General features: G+C 54.0%; 10 protein-coding genes across 10 annotated transcripts; 5 read left to right on the top strand and 5 right to left on the bottom strand.

The window, feature by feature from the left end:
• Positions 1–43: 43 nt before the first annotated feature.
• On the bottom strand, positions 44–1,440 carry PHYSODRAFT_471379 (hypothetical protein; the record flags this gene model as incomplete). Its single annotated transcript, XM_009517069.1, has 3 exons — positions 44–391; positions 496–1,038; positions 1,165–1,440. 3 exons carry the CDS (start codon positions 1,438–1,440, stop codon positions 44–46), a joined length of 1,167 nt encoding a protein of 388 aa, XP_009515364.1.
• Positions 1,441–1,606: 166 nt separating this feature from the next.
• On the bottom strand, positions 1,607–3,876 carry PHYSODRAFT_475526 (hypothetical protein; the record flags this gene model as incomplete). The annotated part of the gene is made up of 5 exons (XM_009517070.1): positions 1,607–2,338; positions 2,418–2,828; positions 2,913–3,065; positions 3,182–3,350; positions 3,434–3,876. 5 exons carry the CDS (start codon positions 3,874–3,876, stop codon positions 1,607–1,609), a joined length of 1,908 nt encoding a protein of 635 aa, XP_009515365.1.
• A 279-nt stretch (positions 3,877–4,155) lies between these two features.
• On the bottom strand, positions 4,156–4,946 carry PHYSODRAFT_471649 (hypothetical protein; the record flags this gene model as incomplete). Its single annotated transcript, XM_009517071.1, has 2 exons — positions 4,156–4,375; positions 4,468–4,946. 2 exons carry the CDS (start codon positions 4,944–4,946, stop codon positions 4,156–4,158), a joined length of 699 nt encoding a protein of 232 aa, XP_009515366.1.
• Positions 4,947–5,511: 565 nt separating this feature from the next.
• PHYSODRAFT_472216 (hypothetical protein) lies at positions 5,512–6,713 on the bottom strand (the record flags this gene model as incomplete). The annotated part of the gene is made up of 2 exons (XM_009517072.1): positions 5,512–5,725; positions 5,803–6,713. The coding sequence occupies 2 exons, from the start codon at positions 6,711–6,713 to the stop codon at positions 5,512–5,514; spliced, it is 1,125 nt and encodes a 374-aa protein (XP_009515367.1).
• Positions 6,714–6,995: 282 nt separating this feature from the next.
• Positions 6,996–8,379, top strand: PHYSODRAFT_474636 (hypothetical protein; the record flags this gene model as incomplete). The annotated part of the gene is made up of 9 exons (XM_009517073.1): positions 6,996–7,016; positions 7,115–7,147; positions 7,218–7,321; positions 7,393–7,460; positions 7,528–7,618; positions 7,689–7,812; positions 7,891–8,014; positions 8,099–8,213; positions 8,283–8,379. 9 exons carry the CDS (start codon positions 6,996–6,998, stop codon positions 8,377–8,379), a joined length of 777 nt encoding a protein of 258 aa, XP_009515368.1.
• A 205-nt stretch (positions 8,380–8,584) lies between these two features.
• Positions 8,585–10,401, top strand: PHYSODRAFT_554371 (hypothetical protein; the record flags this gene model as incomplete). Its single annotated transcript, XM_009517074.1, has 1 exon — positions 8,585–10,401. The coding sequence occupies one exon, from the start codon at positions 8,585–8,587 to the stop codon at positions 10,343–10,345; it is 1,761 nt and encodes a 586-aa protein (XP_009515369.1). The 3' UTR covers positions 10,346–10,401.
• Positions 10,402–10,518: 117 nt separating this feature from the next.
• Positions 10,519–12,291, top strand: PHYSODRAFT_475011 (hypothetical protein; the record flags this gene model as incomplete). The annotated part of the gene is made up of 1 exon (XM_009517075.1): positions 10,519–12,291. One exon carries the CDS (start codon positions 10,519–10,521, stop codon positions 12,289–12,291), a length of 1,773 nt encoding a protein of 590 aa, XP_009515370.1.
• Positions 12,292–12,609: 318 nt separating this feature from the next.
• PHYSODRAFT_379902 (hypothetical protein) lies at positions 12,610–13,713 on the top strand (the record flags this gene model as incomplete). The annotated part of the gene is made up of 2 exons (XM_009517076.1): positions 12,610–12,747; positions 12,823–13,713. Coding segments are annotated over 2 exons (1,029 nt in total), but the record flags the coding sequence as incomplete, so codon positions are not given.
• A 1,370-nt stretch (positions 13,714–15,083) lies between these two features.
• On the top strand, positions 15,084–22,392 carry PHYSODRAFT_554376 (hypothetical protein; the record flags this gene model as incomplete). The annotated part of the gene is made up of 7 exons (XM_009517077.1): positions 15,084–15,617; positions 15,700–17,277; positions 17,356–17,466; positions 17,534–19,378; positions 19,499–20,959; positions 21,037–21,105; positions 21,169–22,392. 7 exons carry the CDS (start codon positions 15,084–15,086, stop codon positions 22,390–22,392), a joined length of 6,822 nt encoding a protein of 2,273 aa, XP_009515372.1.
• Positions 22,393–22,527: 135 nt separating this feature from the next.
• Positions 22,528–23,307, bottom strand: PHYSODRAFT_477265 (hypothetical protein; the record flags this gene model as incomplete). Its single annotated transcript, XM_009517078.1, has 2 exons — positions 22,528–23,106; positions 23,176–23,307. 2 exons carry the CDS (start codon positions 23,305–23,307, stop codon positions 22,528–22,530), a joined length of 711 nt encoding a protein of 236 aa, XP_009515373.1.
• Positions 23,308–24,241: the final 934 nt, after the last annotated feature.

Below are 24,241 nucleotides of genomic sequence, written 5' to 3' on the forward strand. Positions count from 1 at the left end.
CCAATTGAAATACCACTTCACATCCGCATGAAGTTTTCAGACGTTAATCAGTGTACAGCCACTCGTTCCTCTGCTTCTGCTTCTTGGCCTTCTTCTCCGCCGTTATTTTCTTCCAGTCAATGTGTTTTCGCTTGAGTTGCTCCTTCCTACGTCTTGCCTCTTCTCGGTTCTTCTCCAGCTCCGTCATGTCAAAGAAGTGGCTCATTTGCCGCCCTGCGCGATCCGGTGCTATTCCGGCATTCTGCCAGTATTCATCACCACCAAGTTGCTCGTACTTGCCTGTCAGCCGGTTAAACTTCGCACGCGCAACGTAGTTCACGCCCGAGACGGTCTTCCGCCCCGCAGCAGTCGAATCTGACTCCGATTCCTCGGGCGGGATCCAAATCGCCAACTAGACAAAAAATATGTCCACAATATGGTTAGTAGTGAGTGCGCCATTCGCTACTGTAAAGCACAAAACAATGCTTGAACCATCAAAAACTCCAGACAACTTACCCCTGAAACAATAGGCGCATCTGGCTTATTCCACTGCGTGACACCAGTTACTTCGTTATGGTAGTAATACCGCTGCGTCTGCGCGTCGACATGTTGCTGCCATTCCGCTTTTGCGGTTCGTGGAGCATCAGCACCGTCTCCATCAACATGAGCCGCGGCAGCAGCAGGAGGAGCGCTACTGTCAATCCCGCTTAAAATGGCATTCAGCTTGCTGAGATTGCCCGACGGGTCCAGCACTTGCTGCGTCACTCGTGTGAGGCGTTCCGTGCGCATCCGGTTCAGATGGGCCTGATACTCGGCAGAAACCTGGGGAGCAGCGAGCTGCGCTGCTGCTGCTGATTCATCGAAGTGCTCAGGCTCTTCCCACTGCGTTTGCCCTGTGCTGGCATTGTAGTAGTACGGCTTGTTGCTGGCAGCGTCCACGTACTTCACCCACTGAGTAGCCGCCGCAGTAGTAGACTTGTCATCATTAGCCGCAGTAGTAGACTTGTCATCATTAGCCTCTTTTCCCTCCTTCTTCCCGTTCTCAGTCTTGTTATTGGCCTGCGTTTCGTCCTCCTGGCTTGTATCCTCTCCTGCCTCCCCCGTCTCCTCTTCCTGCTGCGGTGTGTCCTCACCATCGTCAGTCTTCTCGCTCTTTTCGGTCTCGTGGTCTTCTTCTTCGTCTACTTCTTCTGGAATAAAACCATCCGGTTTGTCCCATCGACTGGTGCCGCTCACTTCGTCGTAGTAGTAGGTGGTGCCAGACTCGTCGTCCACGAATGCACGCCACTTGGGGGGCTTGTCTTCGCTCAGATCTTGCGCCCGCGGAGACGTGAAGCCCGCAGGGACCTCCCACGACGACTCGCCCGTGCGCATGTTGTAGTAGTACGCTGTGCCCGAGGCCTCGTCCACGTGTTTCTCCCACTCGCGCTCGTCGCCGTCGCCATCCGTGCCGGTGGTCATCGAGTTGTTTTTGCTTACGACTGCGAAACAAGTTCTAATTTTATTTGATTCAAATTGAACCGAATCAGATTTAAATAATTAGAATCTGATTCGGTTCAATTTTGAATCAATATATTAAAATTTAGGTCTAGCGTTTAGAACATATAAATTTTCAATTATATGGAGTTTAGCCCATACTGATCTGGAACACTTGAAGTGCTCCGGATCGGTAGCAGGCGGCGGAGTGCAGCAGATAGAACTCCCAGGTGCGCTTGAAGGATTCTGGGAGCAACGGCATGCGTTGCAGCTGACCCATGTGATCTGTCGACGCAACTTGGCCAGCTCCGCGAGGTGGCGTGTCTTGGCCCCATTGAGCTTGGAATCGCCGGTTCCACTCAAGGAATGTGCGCTCGTAGTGGTCCGAGTAGCCGACTGTGTCTTGAAGCGTGAAGCCCGTCTCTCCGGCTAGTCGGCGCATGAGCGGCAGCGTGAGAGCGTAGCAAGGATAGGCGCTGTGCACGTACTTGTTGGTCCATGCATGGGTCGTCATGTGCGCGGCCGTGCAGGCGCTGAACTCCAGCAGGGTCGTGCCGTTTGCCGTTTGGATGCGCTTCAGCGTGCGGAGGAATCGCGTACGTTGAACGTCTGGCACAGTCTCCACCACACCACACAATGTGATACGGTCGAACTTGGAGGCGCGGAAACCACTCAGAATTGTAAGCAGCTTCTCGGGGGACTCTGCTACCACGAGCTCCATTTGGTCGAAGACGTCGAGCTCGCGAGCGAACTTCTTGGCTCGGGCAAACTCCTGGACAGAAGATAGAACGCATACAATGGTCGCATCGGGGTGCTGTTGGGCAAGGTAGCAACCCACTCCTCCCCACGAGCCGATACTGATGTCCAAGACAGTGTGACCAGCCTACCGTACAATAAACAGAAAGGTTAGCGCAAGTAGCTCACACGAGTCATGCGCGCTGTACGTGAGACTCTAAACCCACCCGAATGTCCAGCAGTTGGTCCAAATTTGCAAGCTTGTTGGTCTGCGCAACGTCAATGGATGCTGTGCCGGCAGTCCAAATGCCAAAGCCTTGGTGGAAGTAGCGGTCCATGTATCCGTGTCGAAACTCGGGGCACAAGTCAAACTGCTCCGAGACAGCGCCAACCACGAGGCCCATAGACGACGGCGGGTAATTGAACAAACGCGCAGCCAATGCCACGAAACGTGCGCTCCAAGACCGGTACATCTCCTGTCTACCTTCCATCGGAATCGTAAGCAGGCTGGCGACCACCTCGTCCAATGTCCGTGCGGAGTTTGTCGCCCACAAACAACCCACGTATGACTCGCCAATAGCCACAAGCCCTTCACTCATCCAGTCGAGCCAAAACGAGTCATCTCGAACGATGAAGTCCTGAACGCAGCGACATGATGTTAGATGTCGTGTTAATCGCGGGGAGATTCCTCCGCCAGACGTGTAAGGCAGGCATGCTCCTACCAGATTTGGGCGAATGCCGCCGCTGGACAGCAGACGACACATGATTGTCTTCGCATTTCGACGCAGTTTCGGCAAAGAAAGCGATCGAATCAACTGGAGGCAAAACAGAACAGATCCAGCGATTGCCGTCGCGACATACACCCAGAAAGACCTCTGTCACGCATGCACCAACAGCAACACCAAAAGAGATATCCGGCAATGCAATTAGAAAAACTTAGACACGTCTATCAGCATCCGATAGCCGGATAAATCGCCTTTCACATTACTACCTGGTGTGCCAAGACGCAAAAGAGCGGAACGAGCAGGTTCAGCATGAGCTCCATCTTGTATGCGGCATTCCAGAAGTGCTGCGAGCGCGGCGGAGAGAAGCGATAGATGTGGTCAGCCTTGGGGAAGACGCCTCCACCCACCACAAAGTGGCTCCACAGTCGTGACGATCTGCTCGAGCATCAACACAATAAAACATATCAGCGTCAGATTCAGGGCCCTTCAACTCAACAAGCATCTCCACTCCGTCCTACATTAAAGCTGGAACACTCATCCAGACACGGACAAGCGGCAGGTAGCACGAGACCAGCAGCATTGGCACCAGCAGATGGAGCAAGATGTCCCCCACCCGAGCTGCGATGCCGAGCAGAGGCGAGCTAGCCCAGACCCCGAGCCAGCCGTTCAGGATGGCTGTGAAGGCGTAGCGGTCGAAGACGCGCAGGGAGTACCAGCCCACCATGATGGTGATGCCCATGGAAGTGGCGATACCCAGCGCAGCCTCCGACGCCAGCAGGTGCGCAATCACGGTGAAGGCGAACCAGCAATTGGTGTACATGGTGCGGATGCCCACGAGTGGGGGCAGCACGACCACGCTGAACAGCAGCGCCACCGCCACTGCTGCGTCTACATGGTCGTCAGTCTGCACGGCGTCGTGGCTGGCGCGGCCTAGAGCACCCCAGCCCAGCATCGTGTCCATCTTGTGAGCACTTGGTCGAAAGTCGCGGAGTGAGCTGCTCGCCACAGCCTCAGATTTCTGACGTCGGAAAGTCGATGTCGTAAGATTTACTTGAGAGTAGTATGCGGATTAGGATAAAAGCTAGTACGTTCTCAGAGCAGCAGGATTGACCAAGGATTGCACCAGTGTGCGCCGAGGATGGCACCAGCGTGTCGAGTTGGCTGTGTCTACAGTAGAGGGTAGTGGAGACTTTTGTGTTGCTTTGGGATAGTAAACATGCACGATCTATTGGTGACCATATTACAAGCTCGGCTCTAGGAAACACTGGACCACGAACTCGTGAACGCCTGCTCGGTTCGCGAGTACACACAGCATTGGGATAGTAAAGTTGTAGGCCAGCTCGATCTTGCGAACTGCCAACCAAAACGCCTTGGGGCGCGGCGGGTAGATGTGGTAGATGCCGTTGCCCGTTAGACTGAGGTCTCCACCGGCGACCAACTTGATCCACAATTGGGAGAAACTGCATGCATACACACACGCCACGTACACAGTGAGTATAATAGCTTGGCTCACACAACACAGACATATCAATTTCCGACAAGCGGCACTTACATCAGGATGGGTGCTGTCATCCAGAAGCGCACGAGCGGCAGGTAGCAGAACGCGAGCATGAGCGGCACGCCCATGTGCAGCAGGAGATCGACGGAGTTGGCTAGCAGCTGGAAGGGGCGATATTTGCTCAAGAAGCCGAACCAGCCTTGCAGGATGCCCATGAACGTGGTCCGGTCAAGCGCGCGCAGCGAGTACCAGCCCATCATGATGGTGAGCCCCAGCGACGTAGCCATGCCCAGCGCCGCCTCCGACTCGGTCACGTGCGCCAGCACCGTAAAGCCCACCCAGCAGAAAGTGTAGAGGATACGCACGCGCAACAGCACAGGCAACAGCGTAATGGCGAACAGCAGCGCAACGGCCTGGACGGCGTCCGAGCCCAGCGGCGTCGACCCAGTGGCGCGCTGCTCTCCATCGCGGACCCGCAGCACCGTACGCGTCAGCGTGTCATGCGCCACTGTGAAAAGATCAGAAGCATCCATTTCCGCGCCGCGCAGGACGAGTGGCGGCGAGCGTGACGCGCCGCTGGATCAGATCGAAGAATAAAGCAGCGGTTGTTCCTCTCTGGAGTGGTGAGACTCGAAGTGGTACAACCGATATTCCGACTTGATGACGCGAGTTCACATACCCATCTACTTTCCTCATAGTTTACCTCTTGATGAGGTAAAGTAACAGGGTACTATGTACGCTCTATGTGCTATTATGGTTTTTGAGTTCCGACGAAACATTTCAGTTTTTCAACGGTCGATCGATCGATCGCCCTGCGGTGCCCAGTCGTGAGGTTATCCGTGAGTGTGGAGGCGTTTACCACGGCAAAAGTTTTCTACGCAGCGGAGCACAGATAGTCTTCATCGCAGTAGCGTTGCCAACGCTATGCCGTCGGCGTCTTCCTCCAGCCGCTGAAAGACAAGGGCAGAGAAGAGAGAGCAGGCACTGGCGTCGGTGATATCGGTGATATCGCTCTGTGGTAAGATAAGATAGAATAAGACCTGCATTGGACTTTACTGCTGCTGCCGCTGGCACGAATGCTGCGTAGGTTTTGGCTTTTCACGAGGCGTACGTGATACCTGGCACAGGCCTGCGGCTGTACAGGACGACGTTCCGCGACCAGTTGGTCTTGCCTAGCTGGGCCTTGAAGCGGAAGCGACCAGCGGCCAGCAGAAACGCGTCGATCTTCTCCACCACGTCCGTTCGCACCTTGATCTCCTTGAAGGACCGAGGCACCTCGACTCGCATGCGCTTCAACCGCGTATGCGCATTGCTATTTGTGCACAACAAAATAAAGTAATTAGTACGATTGGTAGCAGCATGTTCCCTCCCATACAACCATTCACGTACCGATAGCATTTCCACGTCTGCGGCTCGATGATCAGGTGCTCCGTCATATCGCTGACCGTTTCCAGGAACTTCCAGAGGCCGTCGTCTCCGTTGTTCAGGTGGATCCACATCGTCACACTAAAGCACGTGATGAGATCGAACTTTCGCTCCGCTGTCGAGCGCGTCGCCAGCTCCAAGAAAGGCGTGATCTCCTTGCTAAACTTGCTCGTCATGACATCAACATGGCGAAACTGCACTGCATCCCCCTCCGTCAACTGCACCGATTTCTTCGCAGCTCGCTCAATTAGCACCTCGTCAATATCGACACCGAGAACCAACAGCGGCTTTCTCGTTGCAAGTTCTGCTTCAGTCAGTGGAAGCTGCTCCGGAACAACCTTTTCGACTGCCTTCGTCTCCTGCTCTTTCTCCTTGCGTTCCGTGCCATCCAACGCTTTTAGGGCGACTTCAGCCGCCTTGGCCTTTGCGACTTTCTTCGACACACCCTCACCGTGACCCATGGTCTTGCCGTCAATCTGCAGCTCACAGACGTAGCGTCTTCGGTGACTCGTTTCGCCCTCGTCCTGGATCAAGTACTCCACCTGCCTCTTCTCCTTCTGCATGCGCTCGTTCAGCGTGCTGATATTGGCGAGGTCGAAATTGGCCACGTCGTCGATCTGGTTGGCATCTGCAAGTACTGCGCGTCCGTCCAGCGCGTCGTAGAGTCCGATAGTCAAGTCTCCTTCATTGCAGCCGATGTCGATGACCGTTGATGTCTCATGGGCCTTGTCCTCGGTCGATTTGCGGACAAGCAGCGCGCGTCTCAGGGCATTGGCCGTCTGCACGTCCATAAACCGCAGGCGCTCATGCACCGGGTTGAAGCTGTAATAGGCGTGGAAGTTGCCAAGCACATGGCCTTCCGCGTCCGACGCCATGGTGTCTGCTATTCGTGGTTGTCGAAGATGCGCTTGATTCACATGAACTACGCGGCTATTCGTCAAAATTGGGATTAAGACGAACACGATTGGTCGAAACTAGTCCTTCTTATCTTTGCTTCCAGTTCGCAATACAAGCCTCACGTTGACATGCTGGGACGACGCATGTTGCGCGCGGCGGCGCGTTCGTCGGCCGAAGCGAGGCGCTTTGCAACGTCTGCAGCGCAGACCGACACCAAGAGGTCGAGTGCCAACGAGAGCAGCTTCTCCAGATACGCTGGCATGGCGTTTTTCGGCGCTGTGGTGCGCGTTCTAAACCTTGAGAAAGGAGGTCCAGCTACTAGGATCCTAGAGCTAAAGCGGCTTCTCTTTTGTTATGGCCATTGTGGTGTAAATTACAGGCAGCGACGACGGCGTACCTCGGAACGTGGCAGGTATGCGTCTCGTGTTGCTGCAAGTAGGGGCTACTAGCTGTTAGTGACAATCGCTTGCTGGAATGGACAGACTGAGCGCTACTACTGGAAGGTGGATCTGATCAACGAGCGCACGAAGGAGTTGTCGGAGTCCGTTTCGGAGCTACCAAAGAATGCGACGGCGAGTGACGATGTGTGAGTCTTTTGGTAGAATGGTCGTATTGTTGGGGTCGAGGTGCTCACGAGATCTGGTGTTTGGATTGCAGTGACGACATTGAGTATCGCCAGCTTCGTCTCGAGGGAAACTTCAAACCTGGAAGCACCTTCTACCTGTGTACGAATCCGATAAGGAGCTGTGGCAGACGGATTGTATCTGACGTTGATTTTCGATATTTCTGTAGATCCTCGCTCGGCCCCCGCTGACCCAAGTGACTCGGTGGCAAGAGTGAAGTCCGGCGGCTACCTTTACTCTTTATTGCAGCGTGACGATGGGTGAGTTGTTTGTTATAGCTTGAGGCTTTTAAGTAGGCTCGAAGCTGATAAGCCCTGCTGTATTGCGTAGAACGCCAGTGATCGTGAACCGCGGTTGGCTTCCGCGCAAGCTTTTGGATGAACACATTGCGCGTGAAAAGAAGGAGGAGAGTGGAAAGATTTCTTTTGTTGGCGTTCTTCGTCACGGCGAAGTGGTATGTCCGGTTGATGTGGTGCGGATAATTTCACTATACATTCCAACTCTAACCCGGTATGGCTGTGTCGTGCTGCAGAAAAACAACTTTACCCCCGACAATGACCCCAAGAATCGCCAATTCTTTTACTTGGACCATGAAGAGCTGGCTGATGCCATGGGTGTCACTTCGGTGGATTTGCCAGTCATCGTCGATGCACTCGGTAAGAGTCCTCAAAACGGTTTACGCCAAAACCTCTTTCTTTACTCACTCAGCGCGACGAATTCATGTACATTCTGCGTAACAGCGGTCGAAGGTGCGAGCGGCGAGACAACGCTGGACAACCCTCTCCGGAAGAGCATTGCGTCCTACTTGGAGTTTTACATGACGCCGGAAAAGCACGCTGGCTACGCAGCGACCTGGTACGCAGAGCTGTGGTCAAGTGTAAGTGCGCTCACACGACTAACACATTCCAATTGGCAATTCCACAGGTTCGGTTGCAGCATCGCAGCTGTGGTCATGGGAATTCTTCGTTTCAAGAAGGGAGGTGCCAGAGCTGTCCGTGCTCCGAGATTCGAGCACCGTTGAGCAGGTGAAGCTCACCGCCACGAGAGTGTACCTATCGACATTCGTCTACAGCTCGCTAAGAAATAGTGAAAACAGCTGGTCCATTTTGCGTAATTCTTATGATTTGCCCCGGTAAAAGCTGGCACCGGCTCCACCGTGGAGCCTCCACGTACCGCGCCAATGATAAGTGAAAATGCAGCACGAACGAGATGACGAGGCGGCTACGATGGAGGACGCGGTGCTGCTGCTGCTCATGCTGTTCGTGCTGGTAGTGGTGTCGTTCATGCTGGACCGGTATTCGTGTAATTTGGTGTCGCAGAGCGGGTTCGCCATGGTGTTCGGTCTCGTCGTGGGGCTCTTCATGATCATGGGGGACAAGCACACAGCTCTGCATACGCACCTGAACCTGGACAACAGCCTCTTCTTTGATGTGCTGTTGCCCCCGATCATCTACGAGGGAGGCTTCTCCATTAAGCGCCAAGCATTCTTCCGCAACTTCCCGGCCATTATGAGCACTGCTGTCGTGGGCACAGTCGTTGCGGCGACCATCACGGGTGGCGTCCTGTACCTTGCGGGCGCGTCGAAGATCGTGACAAGGCTCTCGTGGGTGGAAGCTTTGCTGTTCGGCACGCTGATCAATGCTGTGGACCCGGTTGCTACGCTGACGTGCTTCAACAGGCTGCACGTCCCACCGCTGCTATTCAACCTCGTGTTCGGAGAAAGCGTGATCAACAACGCAGTAGCTATTGCACTGTACCAGACGCTACACAGGTGGGACGTGGGCACCGACTTGAGTATGAAGCAGTTGCTGCGAGTGGCTGCCAACACAAGTGGAATGTTCGTGGGATCGCTGCTTGTGAGCGCGACAATCACACTTTGCGGCGCCTTCCTGCTCAAGCGCAAGATCTTTTCGTCGCTGCACTTCTTCCCCAGCTATGAGATTTGCCTCTGCTTGGTTTTCAGTCTGTTGACATACTACGTGGCTGACAGTCTGAAATTGAGCGGCATCGTGGCGCTGTTTTTCTCGGGTACTATGACGGCTCACTACCATTTCAACGCACTATCACGCGAGGCACGGCACGCTTTCACGCACCTGCTGCACACGTTGTCGTTCTTGTGTGAGAACGTCGTGTACGTGTTCATGGGGACATCGGTGATCATGATTTTTTCGGGGCACCGAGAGCAGAATTCCGGTGCTGCGCTTCGGGTGGACGACATCGACTGGCATTTCATCGGTCTCACCCTTGCGGCTTGCTTCTTCGCGCGCTTCTTCAATATTTTCCCGCTATTGAAGATTTCCAACTGCTCGCGCGAGTCCTGCGACCGTATCCCAGTCAAGTACATGAGCGTGATGTGGTTTGTGGCGCTTCGCGGATCCATTGCGTTCGCGCTCGCCAAGAATTGGAATTATGTTGGTCGCTACGGTTCGCACCGCCAACTCGTGGAATCTACCACTCTTGTGGTGGTGCTTTTCACGACAATTGTGGTTGGCGGGCTTACGGGCCCGATACTCTCCAAGCTGCGTCTGACCGGGCACCACAGTGCACTTCGCCAGTCTGAACCCGATGTCAACTCTGAAGCGTCGAGTTCTAATGAGGATCGAGCAAGAGCGCTGCAGCGTAGCACCTGCCACTTCATGCTTCGTCGCAACTCTAGGGCCACGGAGCAACCCGCGCGACCTTCTTCAGAGGGGACAGAAGAAAACCAGGAAGTTATAGTGGACGAAGACCCTGTGTTCACGTCGCGGCCGCAATTCCGGGACGACGACTACAGTGGCGATGAGGGAGAGCGCGATGGGGACTCACCGCAGCAACGCAAGGAAACCCTGACCGGCGCGTTCTTCCGAAATTGGCAGGCCTTCGACGCTGCGTATATGCAGCCGATCTTCGGTGGCTCCCAGGCTCCTGCAAACCCGCGAGCAGTTGACAACGACGCAGCAGACTCGCGCGGCCAGGAGCTGGACAAGACTGCTGCAAGTGCGGTCTGATCTCACTTCAACTTACCGGTTTTGATTGTGTAATGTACATAATTTCCCAATACTGGACTCAAGTATTTCAGTTCAGCAAATCACCCTTAGAATATCGGTTTGCTGACTAAAACGCATGTCTCATGCAGTCAGCGCACCAATCAAAGGAAGCCAAAACTCACATTGCAGGCAAGATGGAAGACGCGGTGCTGCTGCTGCTCATGCTGTTCGTGCTGGTGATGGCGTCCTACTTGCTGGGGCGCTACTCCTGCATGCTGGTGTCGCAGAGCAGCTTCGCCCTCATGTTCGGGCTCTTCGTGGGGCTCTTCATGATCATGGGTGGCAAGCACGCGGCGCTGCACACGCACCTGAACCTGGACAACAGCCTCTTCTTTAATGTGCTGCTGCCTCCGATCATCTACGAGGCGGGATTCTCCATCAAGTGCACGGTCTTCTTCCGCAACTTCCCGGCCATCATGAGCACGGCCGTGCTGGGGACCGTCATCGCTACGACCATTACGGGCGGCGTACTATACCTCGCCGGCCTGGCCGGCATGGTTACCAAGCTGTCTTGGGTCGAAGCCTTCCTGTTTGGCACGCTAATCAGCGCCGTGGACACAGTGGCAACGCTGGGCATCTTCGACAAGCTGAACGCGCCGCCGCTGCTGTTCAATCTCGTGTTCGGAGAGAGTGTGATGAACGACGCCGTGGCGATTGCGATGTACCAGACGCTGCACAAGTGGGACGCAGACAGCAACTTCAGCGGCAAGCAACTACTGCGTGTAGCGCTGAATACCGGTGGAATGTTTGTGGGATCATTGGTGGTCAGCGCTCTCATTACGCTCGGAGGCGCGTTCCTGCTCAAGCGCCAGTTCTTTGCGACGTTGCGCTACTACCCGAGCTATGAGATCTCGCTGTGTTTGATTTTCAGTCTCCTGACGTATTTCGTCGCGGACAGTTTGAAGTTGAGCGGCATCGTGGCGCTATTCTTTTCAGGCACCATGACGGCACACTACCACTTCAATACGTTGTCGAGAGAAGCGCAACATGCGTTTACGCACCTGCTGCACACCCTGGCTTTCGTTTGCGAGAACATTGTGTACGTGTTCATGGGCACATCAGTCATTATGATCTTTGCGGGTCACGGGGAAGAGAATGCGGGTGCATCGCTGCGTGTGGACGATATCGACTGGTCTTTCATTCTGCTCACGCTCGTGGCCTGCATTGTGGCGCGATTCTTCAACGTTTTCCCGCTGTTGAGCCTCTGCAACTGCTTACGATCCCCCTCGAGCCGTATTCCGGTCAAGTATATGAGTGTCATCTGGCTAGCAGGTCTCCGTGGGTCTATGGCTTTCGCTCTGGCCAAGAACTGGAACTACGTGGGTCTTCACGGGGCGTCGCACCGCCGCCTGATCGAGTCTACAACTCTTGTGGTAATTCTCATCACGACAATTGTGATCGGTGGTCTCACCGGTCCGTTGTTGTCGAGCCTGCACCTCACTGGCAAATACAAGGATCATAGCCACCTCGACCAGTCGGACACTGATAGGAGCTCCGCCACTGCGTCAGAGTCCGAGGAGACGTTAACGCGATTAGTTCAGCGTAGTACGCGTCATGCTGACGGCGACTTGCATGGCGCTTTGGCATTTCCGGAGGAAGAAGCTCCCAAGGAGAATCGTGATGGCACCGGTGATGAAGTTCCGATCCTGACACCCCGACCGCAGTTCCACGATGACATGAGCGGCGACGAAGAGGACCCGAATCTTGCTTCACCAGTACGCCGCGAGACCGAGCGATCGCGTGGGGATTCGCTGACCGGTGCATTCTTCCGCAACTGGCAGGCCTTCGACACAACCTACATGCAGCCGGTGTTCGGTGGTTATTCGCAGCGTCCATCAGCATCGACATCGATTGACGACCTGGCCGATATGCAGCTTGCCAAGGCACAGGCCGAGGCCACAGTGTGATCTTTTTTAACGTAAATATCACTCGTACATATGCTCTTCAAGAGCAGCTTTTGCAGTTGCAGTTAAAAGGTGCTTGGTCGACATGGCTACAAACTATCGCCTTTGACGGGGTTTGCACTGCGGACGCAATGCTGCCAGTTAGCTAATTTCCAAGCGTCCAGGCGCATGGCGGTGCCAGCGCAGGACGAGAGCGTCGAGGGCAGCGCTGCAGCAGCAGTGCAACCGATACCAACCGACGCTGCTCAGCCTAGTGCGCAGACGATCGGAGCGTCGCCAGCGCCCGATACCCTGGAAATGTCCGCGGAGAGCGAGGGAGATGAGGCGGAGGAAGTGGATGACTCGGTAGAAGCGCTGGAGGACTTGATCCTGGAGGCGTACAACAACATGCAGATCGACGGAGAGTACATCTTCCTTCCGGACGAAGTGGCGGAAAAGCTTCACCGAGCTGCCGAGCAGGTGTGTGGGTTGGGCGTTGGGGGAGCAGTGGAAGTGTGTTGTGCTGATCTGGTGGTTTTTGTGCTTGAGGTTTAGATCAAGATCCAGGACAACGGGGAGGAGGAGACAACGGAAAACAATACAAGTGCGGGGGAAGATAGCAGCAGTGGTGACATTGCCGCTGCTACGAACGCAGTGGAGGAGGTGAAGTCATCCCAGCAGACATCAACCGAACGACCAGAACCTGAGCAGGAGCAGGACCAAGAACCGTGCAGTAAAGAGACGCTGAAGGAGAAAGAAGGCGAAGCGCTTGAGCATCATCAGACTCAAATGCATGCTGCGCAGAATGAACAAGACAATTTAGCTGAAGATGAGCACGCAAGGCTGCATAAGATGAAGGAGTTGCAGTCGGTGGCAGCAGAGCTGCGCGAGGAGAAGCACCAGCAACGAATCCCTCGAGCAGTGTCTTCGGAGAATCTCTTTACGGAGTTGGAGCCTGTACCCGAGATTGACGAAAGCGCGTCCAGTGGCCCGCCATCACCATCGCCGCCGCATTCCCGCTCGCATAGCGGAGTAAATACGCCGAAGCGAAGCTCACGCACACCAGCACGTGGAGGACATGGGCATTTTCCTCCACCGCCGATTATTTCCTTAAGCTCCACTCCAAGTAGTGCCGCTGCTAGCCCAGACCAAATGGGAAAATCTCCAGCGTCACGAACATCAGATCAATCAGGTGGCAGCAAACGCAAGGGCAAAGTACTCACGTACGAAAAGAGGAGGGAGGCCGCGCTCAAGCTGAAGCAGGATAAAAAGAAACGGGAGCTGCTCATCCGCGAGTCTGCGCGTAAACAACGCGAGGACGCCAAGCGGCAACTCGAGGAGGTGCACCAGAAGGAGATGGAGGAGAAGCGTGAGCGTGTGCGACGAATTCGAGAGGAGCGGCTCCACCGCCAAACTGGGAAAGGTGCGAAGGGATCGAAGAAGGCTGGATAGGTCTCCAATGTATATACTGGCGAAATAGCTATTTCTTGTCGTCACATTTCGAGTTGGGCGAGCGCTCTTGGGTCCAACTGCTGTAGGAGTGATTGCATTCCACCAAGCGAGCAACTTACAACTTCAAGTTCGCGCTGCAAATTCGTCCTTTGCTCCATCATGAAATGCTGGTGCTGCTTCAGCCGATTTAGTTTCGTCTTGTATTTATTACTTCGCTTCTCGAGCGTGCTGTCAACCAAGCCAAATTAGTGTTTTCTGGTGGAGAATTCCGAATAAAAGGGGAAAAACGTACCTGGAGTACTGATCCAGTTCGTTGACACAATGGTTTGCATACTGACACGCAAATTGTAGGAGAATGAGCGCTTTTCTAACTATCGCTCCAGGCTCTGTCAGTTTCGAGCTCGCTCGTCGGGACCGTTCAGTATTTGTGGAGCCATAAAGTGTTAGCGGCAGTAAGTCGCGTAGCGAATCCGTACGAAGCTGTTAGTCAGGTGGTAACACAGCACTTAGTACTCTTCCACGACAAAGAACGACATTATTTTCTACTACGCTTACCTCATGTACGATTTGACCGACGCGAACGGAGCGTAGCTTGCTGCTTCTGGCAAGATTGCGACGAGGGAGAACAAAATGGAAATCTGGTTTCTTTGTCGAATGCATTGTATCCGGTGGGGGTGGATCAGGTCTTCCGAGAGGCGGGTTCTCAATCGAGGCAATGCTGACGCGCACATAAGCTGCCGTGTTGCTTAACTCTGCCGAGCTTTCGCAGTATTCGATTTCCCTTGACTCTAAGCCTTCTGCGTGTCTTTTTCCGCGAGGTGCGATCGGATACCACCGCTCCGTTGTGCCGGACTGGATCGAGGACACCAAGTCCACGCTCCACGTCGCCACAAATTGAAGCAAGTCGGTCGAGCGCGACTGCGCCGTCCAGAGCTCAAACACAACAACATCACAATGTTGGACCTGCAGCTCAACTCTAATGTCCTTCTTCCATTTGGACTGCCCGTTGTCGCCCTCGCGAAGCAGACACTCGTCCAGCAACAAATGATCTTTTCTGCCACAACCAAGCGGGTACATTAGGCGTTTTTAGGGACAAGTCGCATTCGCTTCCACATACAAACCCTCTCTGCCTTTTGCTCGCGCGCGCAGCCACGGCCGCCCTGCCCCCTCTGTGCCTCCGATGCCGACTACAGTCACCAGCGTCGCCGCCATCGCCTCGAGCCGCGAGCGACTGTAACTGCGTGTATCTTGAAGCGACACTGGTCGTACTTAATCGAACCATTGGTGCCAATTTCCGTAGAAAAGAAACGACCATCACTCTCACTTCCGCACTCCGTTACTGTGCTCAGTAGCGAAGCCGACCTATGGTGGCGATCCGGGGGAAGAAGACCAAGGCTTCGGCCAAGCCCAAGGCGGCGGCGGTGGACAAGGCCGCGTCCAAGGCCAAGGTGCCCGCCTCCAAGGAGGCCGAGGCCGCGGCGGTCACGCGGCTCACGCCGCAGCAGCAGCTCTCGCGTCGCCGCGAGCAGGAATACCTGGAGCTCGTCCGCTTCGCGCTGCACAGCAACCTCGCCCGTGGCGAGGCCGGCAGCGCGCTGGCCGCGGGGCAGTCGGTCTCCAGCGTGTGTAACGCACTGATCACGTCGCTCTGCGCGTCTGCGAAGGAGAAGGCGCTCGCGCCCGCGCAGATTCTGGCCAAGCTGCCGCGCACCGAGCGCAAGCGCATATGCGGTGCCATCTTCTCGGCCGACGAGATCGCCTACAGCTGCCGCAACTGCCAGTTGGACACCACGTGCGTCATGTGCAAGGACTGCTTTACGCACAGCGACCACGCGGGCCACGACGTGTATTTCCAGAGAACGACGGCGGGCAGTTCCTGCGACTGCGGAGATTTACATGTGCGTCGTGAGGACGTTTTTTTCTTCCTTTTTTATTTTTACAACGCAGTGTTGACGTTATTATTTTAACATTTTCTTGTAGGCGTGGAAGCGGAGTGGATTCTGCTCAAACCACAAAGGAGCGGAAGGATCCGAAGGCGGAGCAAAGAAGCAAAAGTTGCCCAAACATATTGGATTGACAGCGCCGGTGGTGATCGATGCAGTTGTGGAGCACATTTACCAGGTGTTATTGGGAGTGGATTATGGATTCGAGCTGGCGGAGGCGCTTGAGTTGTTTACGAGAGATCTTCCGCCTAAATTTCTACCGATCCAGAGCGATACCGATGTGGCAGACGCTTCAGCTGCTGCAGGCTCGAGCCGAGCGGTGTCGACGCGGTCTACCCGACTTTCAGCGCAGTTTACCGCTGATCCTGGCGCAAGAACAAATGGACCGGGCGGACGGCTTGAGGCGCAGCCTAAAGAAGTGAAGCGCGAGTCGATCCTTTCAGACAACGGCTCGACTACCGGTGTGCAATTTGGAATTCGCTTGCACAATGACGATGTGCACTCGTTGAATGAAGTGATCAACCATCTTTACGTGGAGTTGGGGATGTCGAAGCCTCAAGCGCGCACAGTAGTTCACCAAGTGGACAGTCAGGGCGATGCAACGATCTCAACTAAGCCGTTGCTGTTGTGTCCGGCAGTTGTTGGAAATCTGGTTCGTCGCTCGCTGAACATTTCGGTGGCACCGACGTGGTGGGAAAAACAGATGGAAGGAGTGCCTGCCCTTTTGGAGTGGCTACAGTTTGTCAGCACCACCTCGGATGGTCTCAGTGAACTAGTGTCTGAAGCGTTGCAAAAGCAGCGGTCGCCAGATCTCAGAGGATTTCTTCCTGTTTCGCACAATTTGGCAAAAGGCAAGACGGTACAAGAATTTGTGAAGGAGCGCAGCATTCGTTTGCACAATCATGCCTTAGATGTGCTCGTTGCGCTGATCGCAGGAGATAAAGACGTCTTTACGTGGGCATCTGAACAGGAAACGGCACAGCGACAGCGTTTCGATTTCAGAGCAGAAGGTGTCCAAACTGCAGTAGCATCTGCAGGATTCCTGGCGGAAGGGAACCGGGTTAGCTGCAAGAACGTATTTATTGAAGAGTTTGTCAAGGGTGTGTCGCTGAGCCCCTCATATCGCCGACATGACAATGTTCGAAAAAGTTTCGATGCCGTTGTGTCGAAGTACTTCACTGCCGAAGGGGTGCAAACGTCTGAAAGTTTTTCGGCAACTTCTTCGGCTCTGGCGTTGCTGATGCGATACGACTGTACGTTGCGGAAGAACGTGGTGGAAAAATCGCATTCGTTTTTGCGTGAGCACTTGGTCGACATTCAATTTCGGGCGAGCATGTTGGAAGCATACTTGCGATCATACGCCTCGATGACGAGCATGTTCTTGCGCGGTTTGGGCAACTCGAGTGAATCGATTTTTGATTTTGCTGTGCAGTTCCTGACAGTGCCTCATCTAGTACAGAACTACACAAAGAAAGAGGTCTCGAAGCACCCTGGGCGACTGGAACTCGTTCGCGAATTGCTCTGTGCTCTGAACACGGTATTTCAGTCGGCCGTCAACGAGAAAGACAAGATCCTAAACGCGGATCACCCTGCGTTAAGCAGTCAGAAGTACAAGGTAAGCTCCCCAAACTCTCGTATACTGCCGAAGACTTGTACCTTCTAACCAAATGTTCTGGTACTGGGTATTCTGTAGCATTGCATCGAAAATATGGAATACGTGTTCAATATCGGTACGCTTTCGAGCGAGCTGGTCTGCAATGAGGACAATTTGAAGGTTTGGCTGTCGTGTCTGAGTATTTTACAGGTAAGGACTCTGCTGATGTTTTCCTCTGAACTCAACACTTAAATTACTATCGTGCCGTGTGTCGTAGGGCGGTGATCCTCAAGTCCGTCGAGGTATCAACCAGAATCACGTGGAATACGAGTCCGACAGCTGGTTGGCGATGTTTAACCTTGGTATCCGCGTCCACTCAGTGTTTGCTATTTCCTGGAACGGCTATAAGCCGTCAGAGTTTGAATGCCCCGAAGCGAAGATATCAGAGACCTTTGGCCCGATTATTGACGCTACCCTCTCTTCCTCAGCTCACCTGAATGAAAAGGTGAAAAAGAAGAAACTGGTTTCTGTGGCAAAGCTTGCGTCTGGAAGCAAACGGGGTGCTGGGGGTCGCGAAAAGTCCATTGTGACGTACGACTTCAACGTTGCATCTCAGCCTACTTCTCTCCACATCCCTTTGCACCGTTTCCTGACCGCTGCAGTTCGACATATCTGCATCAGCCCAACTGGTTTAGGGAGCTCGATTCCAGCAGATGGTCTCTTGAGGGTGTTTGGATTTGATAAGTTGCCGGCTGACAAGCAGTGGGAGCTTGTGGATATGCCTCTCCGTTGCCTGGTGATGGCATCTCAAATTCACTCCAACCTGTGGCGCCGAAATGGAGATGAAAATATGCTGGCACAATTGTACAACTACTCGGCGCTACCGTATTGTATTCATTACCGCGACGCAGATACGCTCATGCTGCAGCTCGGTGTCCTCATGACGGGTCCAGACGCGCTCTTGTCTCGAATGGTGGATCGATTTCAACTGGGCAGTTTTTTCGTCTTGACCGATGGAAGTGGTGCTGCAGCTTCCAACGATGCCACGAGTGGATCTGACGACTTGGCGAAACAATTTGGATATTCGCCGCTGGAACAAGGTATCGACGAGCAGCAGCGCTTGCAGATGCTTGAGGAATTTCTGCGCCTCGTGATTATCGTTGGTACCAGTCTCCCGAGCGCTACCGGTGTTGCATACGACGATGAGTTTCTTGCGGAAGAAATGTTGCAGCAATTGTGCGCGAAATCACTCCCTTTCAGCAAACTGTTTGACCTTGCTATCCTCCCGTCAGGACAAGATGATATTCCTACAGCGCGACTTGAAGGAGTTCTTCAGAAGGTGTCCAATTTTGTCGCGCCGTCGGGAATGGAACCGGGTCGGTACGAATTAAAGGAGGGTTTATTGGAGAGGTACAATCCTTATTTCCTCCACCTGAATCGTGAAGCACACGAGTTAGCTCGTGATCGTTGGACAACCCATCGCAACGCATGTCGCCAAAAAGCCAAGAAGTCTAACCCCGATGCCCCTCCGAAGGAACCGTTGAAGGCCGCCAGAGCTCCAGTTGAGTTTCTTCGTCCAGTTCAAACAATTTTGACTTGTGAAAGCGCTGTTGCAATTCTTCAGGTGATTCTTTGGAAGGTAATTTCTTCGGCCCACACTTCAGCGACGTCGGGCTCGGAGGATAGCGTATCGGACGCCGTGATTTCGACCTGCTTGCACTTGCTGGTGCATGGTGTTCACACGGCCTCGGAATCAGCAGACCGCCGCTTTTGGACGCGCTTGAGCAAACCGAATACGGCCACTTCTAAGCTGTCGGTGCTGAATCTTCTGAGTCAGCTGCTAGCCCAAGCGGCAACATTGCTCGACAGCGAACAGACCGGGACGGTGGAGTGGCTCATTTGGAAAATTACTACAGAATCGCCCGCCTGTAGAAAAGTGTTCGAGCAGCTAGCAAACGACGCAAAAGCGAAGGAAAAGAAACCGGAAGTGTCTCCATCGATAGTGGGTAGCACTACACAAGGCGGCAACTCTCCACCGATGACCTTGGAACAGCGCAAAATGGAAGCAAGAAAGAGAGCAATGGCTGCGATGGCGAAACGCCAGGCTGCGTTCCAGGCAATGGTTGATCTCGCAGACGACGAAAACGAAGAGAAGTCTGAAGAAGTTGGAGATGGCGCGAGCTCTGTATTAAGTAAACGAAAGGCGTCAACGGTGGAAGAACCGGAAGAGTCTACGAGTAAGCGCCAAAAGGTGGATACTGAGCCCTGCTACAACTGCATTCTCTGCCATGACAGTTCGTCACAGGGTCAAATGGGAGTGGCGGCCTACGTCCACCAGTCGACTGTTCTCGCTCCTGGATTTAGACCTGAACCCCACGAAGCACTGGGTCCAGAGGGTAAGAAGGTGCGTAGTCACGTGAAGAAAGTCATCGAGAAGATGGAGTTGTGCTCTGGTGGAAGCTCGACGCCGTCTGATACGGCGAACTCTCCATCCCCTACTCTGCGTGCATTCGCTACTTCTTTTCCCGAATGGTACATGGATGGATCGTTGGAGGACCAGCTTACTCGTGATAACACGGCGCAGAATAGCCCGCGCCCACCAGTGGCTCGTCGCCAAAACAACGACCGCATTCGGTTCGGAAATGGTCCTGTAATTGAAGGTGAGCTTCTGCAAACTGATGATGAATTGGAGGTTCTCGAAAGCGTCATGGATCTTCGCGAGGACCAACAGCTTTTTCCAATGGACATGCGTGGTGCTGTAAGCTTGGACCTTCGTGGAGATCGTGTGGAACCTCGCAGATTGGGTGGTCGCGAAGTAGCTGGAGGTGCTGCTGCGCGTCGCCAAGGAGCACCGATGGATGACAGTGACGACGATGATGAGTTTTCATCGCGTTTCCGTTTGGAACGCATGCCTCCCGGCTTTGGTCGCCCTCACGAAAGTGCTAAACTCTATCTCACTCCTTGTGGTCTACATGTCCGAACGTGCCAACATGCAGTCCACATCCACTGCCTCGAGCGGTACATCACGTCCTTGCATGATAAGGCCATGCGTGGTGAAGAGTTTGATGGTGTTCAAGCGATAGATCCGGATTCGGCAATGACGCAGTTCCTCTGCCCGCTGTGCAAAACGTTGAGCAATTTCCTGATCCCTACCTCCGAGCCCCGAATCTCGATTGTAAAGGAGAACGAGCATGACCGTAAACGCTCTGCAGTTGCGTCCGGAGACGAGGAAACGAAGTCTCGAACATGGGACACAATTGTGGAGGAGCAATTGTCGATGCCGGGGTGGTATCGTTCGGTGCTTGGGCGCGATGGAGGATTTGAAGACGACGAAAATGAAACTGAGCATGATTTGTGGCGGGATTACTTCGAGGAGACGCTTTGGGAGCCTCATGGTAGCCTTGAGAAGGGCGCACCTTTCTTATGGTCCGCGTGTGCTTTCACGTTGGCATCTTTCTTAACTGTTGCTGATGACGAACATCGCAGTGCATCTGGGTCGCCTGCTCCGTTCGATCCGCTTGCGGATCCCTGTCCACCGTCTCTGGAGAAGGAGATGGAGTCGCTAATAGCAGTCACGAAGTTCTGCCGATGGACATTTTCCCTTTTGGAGCACAGTGCCGACGCAAAGGTCATCTGGGAGACAGCTAAACGCTGTTGCCCGATCAACACTGAAACCAAGCGCGACTACCGCAAGTTCACAAAGGTAAGATTGTTTGGTCTACTTGAATCTTGTATGCAGTTATGCTGGATCTAACTTTCTATATTCTCTTGGTGTAATAGGTCCTCGGCTCTATTGATGCTTGCCTTCGGGGTACGATCCTGGGCTTGCTAGTAGCGGACACATTCACGGTAAGCCAAATACTTCGCGTCGCGCCTTAGATCAAGGCTCTAATAGTATTTTGTCTACTGTAGGCTTTCGTCGTTGCTTGCGTGATCGCAGACGAGCTCGAGACTATTTGGCAGTTTATCCCGGTTTTTACCGCAGCAGATCTGTTGCAACGACTTCATGCCGAGTTCTTCGAGCCTAGCAAGTCACAGGGCACATCACTGTTTCAAGACAAGTTCTCCGTTGTTGAAGCAAGTGAGATTGAGATGGCTTCTCAAGCAGCAGAAGGTGCTGATGAGAGTATGACTTCGCGACGAACCCGCAGTGGGCGTGCAATCAGCCATGTGGCATCAACTCGACGTGCTACGACTGCTTCTGGCTCCGTACAGCAACTCATGAAAGCGATGGAAGCTGCCGGAGATAGCGGCTCTGAAGCGTACGCTGTGTTACAGCTTCTGCTGCGAATGGCTAAGGCGTTTCCTTCCGAGAAGCTGAAGCCACTCAGTTCTGCAGGCGATATCAATATGCGGCTGAAGCGCATTTTGACACCGAATGCGGCGTTTGTTCGGCGCATGAAACTTTTCTGGCGCTGCCTTGCGGATAAGGAGGCTAACGATCCGGCAAACGCTAGGACAATGCAGATCCCCACCTTGGTCGATATTGCCCACAGTTCGGATGCTACATTCGACCAAATCTGGCAATGGTGTATGGACCGCATGCTCAGCAAGACACATTTGGGCAGCTCGAAGGTCGGCGACAAGTGCGAACACACAGAAGGTTGCAGCGAGGCTTATGTGGCGAGTATGTTCATCCTTCGCGAAGTGCCATCACGACCACGCCTGATTGACTTGCCTATCCAGTACGACGAGCTCTACAGCGAAATGGCAGGGCGGAAGTGTACAAGGTGCGACAAGTCTCCTTGTGACCCAGGCCTCTGTTTGATTTGCGGTGAATTTCTGTGCTGTGGAGACTCGTGTTGCACTCGTGCCTTCATGCCACACGGCCCGCCTGTAGGCGAGTGCACCCGGCACGCTGCAGAATGTGGAGGAGGAGTCGGCATTGTGCTTTTGCTCGAGCAGTGCCGCATCGCGGTTGTGGGCGGCAGCATGGCAGCCTACTTCCCAAGCCCATACGTAGATACGCATGGTGAAGAAGACATTGGCCTCCAACGTGGCCGGCCGCTCCGTCTCGATGTGGCTCGCTACCGGTATCTGGAGTCGCTTTGGCTGAATCACCGCATCTTTACTGAGGTATCGCGCCAGCGCAACCAGCGAGACCCGCAGTACACGATCAACCTGTCGTATCTGTAGGTAGGCATTCGAGAAGAGATATCGTATTGCTGCTGGATGAAGGTCTTTGCACGGGAAATAGAGCAGTCTCACAAAACTTAAGAACCAACGAGCATTCGTGTTGCTTTCCTCCCTCCAGACTTAACTCATCGACACCTACGCGCCAAGGAAGGTAAGGTGTGCTGGCAGATCGGCATCAGCGTAGCGTTCGTCTTGAAAAAACATTCTCAGAAGGCGACAGTTGCCACGAATGCGCACCTCCGTTGTCGTCACATGCCTTGTGCCGAACGCTTGGTTTGTGAGGTCCTGCAGGTCCATACAGAGGTAGCGCCACCCTGGGTGCGATCCGAACGCCAGCGGCAGTTGGCACGCTGTGTCTTCAACTCGTGCCAACGACCGCGTGTTGGTCACCGTGAACACCCGATAATTCTGCGAGTCGTCCAGAACCTCGACCTGAAATTCGAGGAACAGGTCCATGTTTTTGATGAACATCACGAGGTAGCGGAAGATGTTGCGTGTAGGGAACACGAGCTCAGCGTCGTTGCCAAGCACCTGCACCACGTCTTCCTTGACTATTTCATCCTCGAGAACGCACACGTCGTTACCATTCATGAGACAGCGGCATTCTTCTTGCGCTTGCAGGATAGCGGGGTGCTCTGCAAAAGGTAGCACTACCGTCTCGGACAAGATGCTGGCATTGGAGCTCGTGTTGCTGCCCAAGCTGCTACCTCTGTGCTTCGTATCCCAGCCTTTGGATTTATCCGATGCGCGAACTGGTTCTGGCTTGAGGTCCTTGACGAGGACTTTCGGAAGGAGGCATTCGACGTACAGATCTCCAGGCGAATACGAGCCATCTCCGATCCGCACGAAGGAGGGGGCACTCGACAGTGACGAAGAGAGGGTGGGAGGTGTCGATAGCGAGCTCTCGGTCTTCATGATCTCCTTTATGAGATGAATGAAGCCGACCCTTGCGATCCCGAAATACCAAAAGGTCACTCCATATTGCCAAACCGCCTCTTGGCATGGAGGAACAACAGCCATCGCCAGCACGAGCGTTCTTCCTCGCTCACAAGGACCTCTTCCAATATGAAAGGTACGTTGGCAATCAAGATCCATTTCGAGACGTGGTCCACGACCAAGAAGACGGTGGAGCTGCAAAATCCTTCCTTGAAAAGTATCGCGAGATAGATCATGCTCAACCCGAAGTGGCATCATTATCCAAGCTGCACTTCTCGCTCCTACATCCCCCGGCCCCCAGATATTCAATCGCGAACCCAGCAAGCTCCGCGTCAGCTTCATCGCCAGCATTTGTTGCTTTGCAGTCAACAGCTTCCATTTTGAAGAACTTCAACGATCCGCCGCGCCAGCCAATTTGCTCCAAAGCGTTCGTGAATTCGCCTCAAGCCGTGCACTACCACACGCAACAACAGCCTGTTCCTCTTGTAACTTCGCACAACCCTGCGCCACCTCAAGAATATCGAAGTCCCGATCGTGTCTCCGCCTCAATGATAATGGCCAACACATCCGATCAGTTTAAACTTCAACAGCAGCATTCCCCCCTTCGGTTTTCAGTCGAGTCCAAGCACAGGCCCTTTCGCCTTCCAAAACTCGCCGAGCTGCTGATTGACCCAGAAACTCGCGCTGCTGCCACCGCTCACAAAACCTGGGATGAAGCGCACAAAATCGAGGTGCTCGTTGGCAGCAAATGCGTCGGTCGTGTCAGCGCCGTATCACGAAATATCCCGAACTCAGTTCGCTTGCGCCTTCGTGCGTCTGCTAATGTGTCTGTGCGACGAGAACGATTATATGACTTGCTTCGTCAAGATTACGATATGATGAACAAGCACTGTACGCAGTAACGACGCACCAA

The sequence above is a fragment of the Phytophthora sojae genome (genome assembly GCF_000149755.1).
Source record: "Phytophthora sojae unplaced genomic scaffold PHYSOscaffold_1, whole genome shotgun sequence".
Lineage (NCBI taxonomy): Eukaryota > Oomycota > Peronosporomycetes > Peronosporales > Peronosporaceae > Phytophthora > Phytophthora sojae.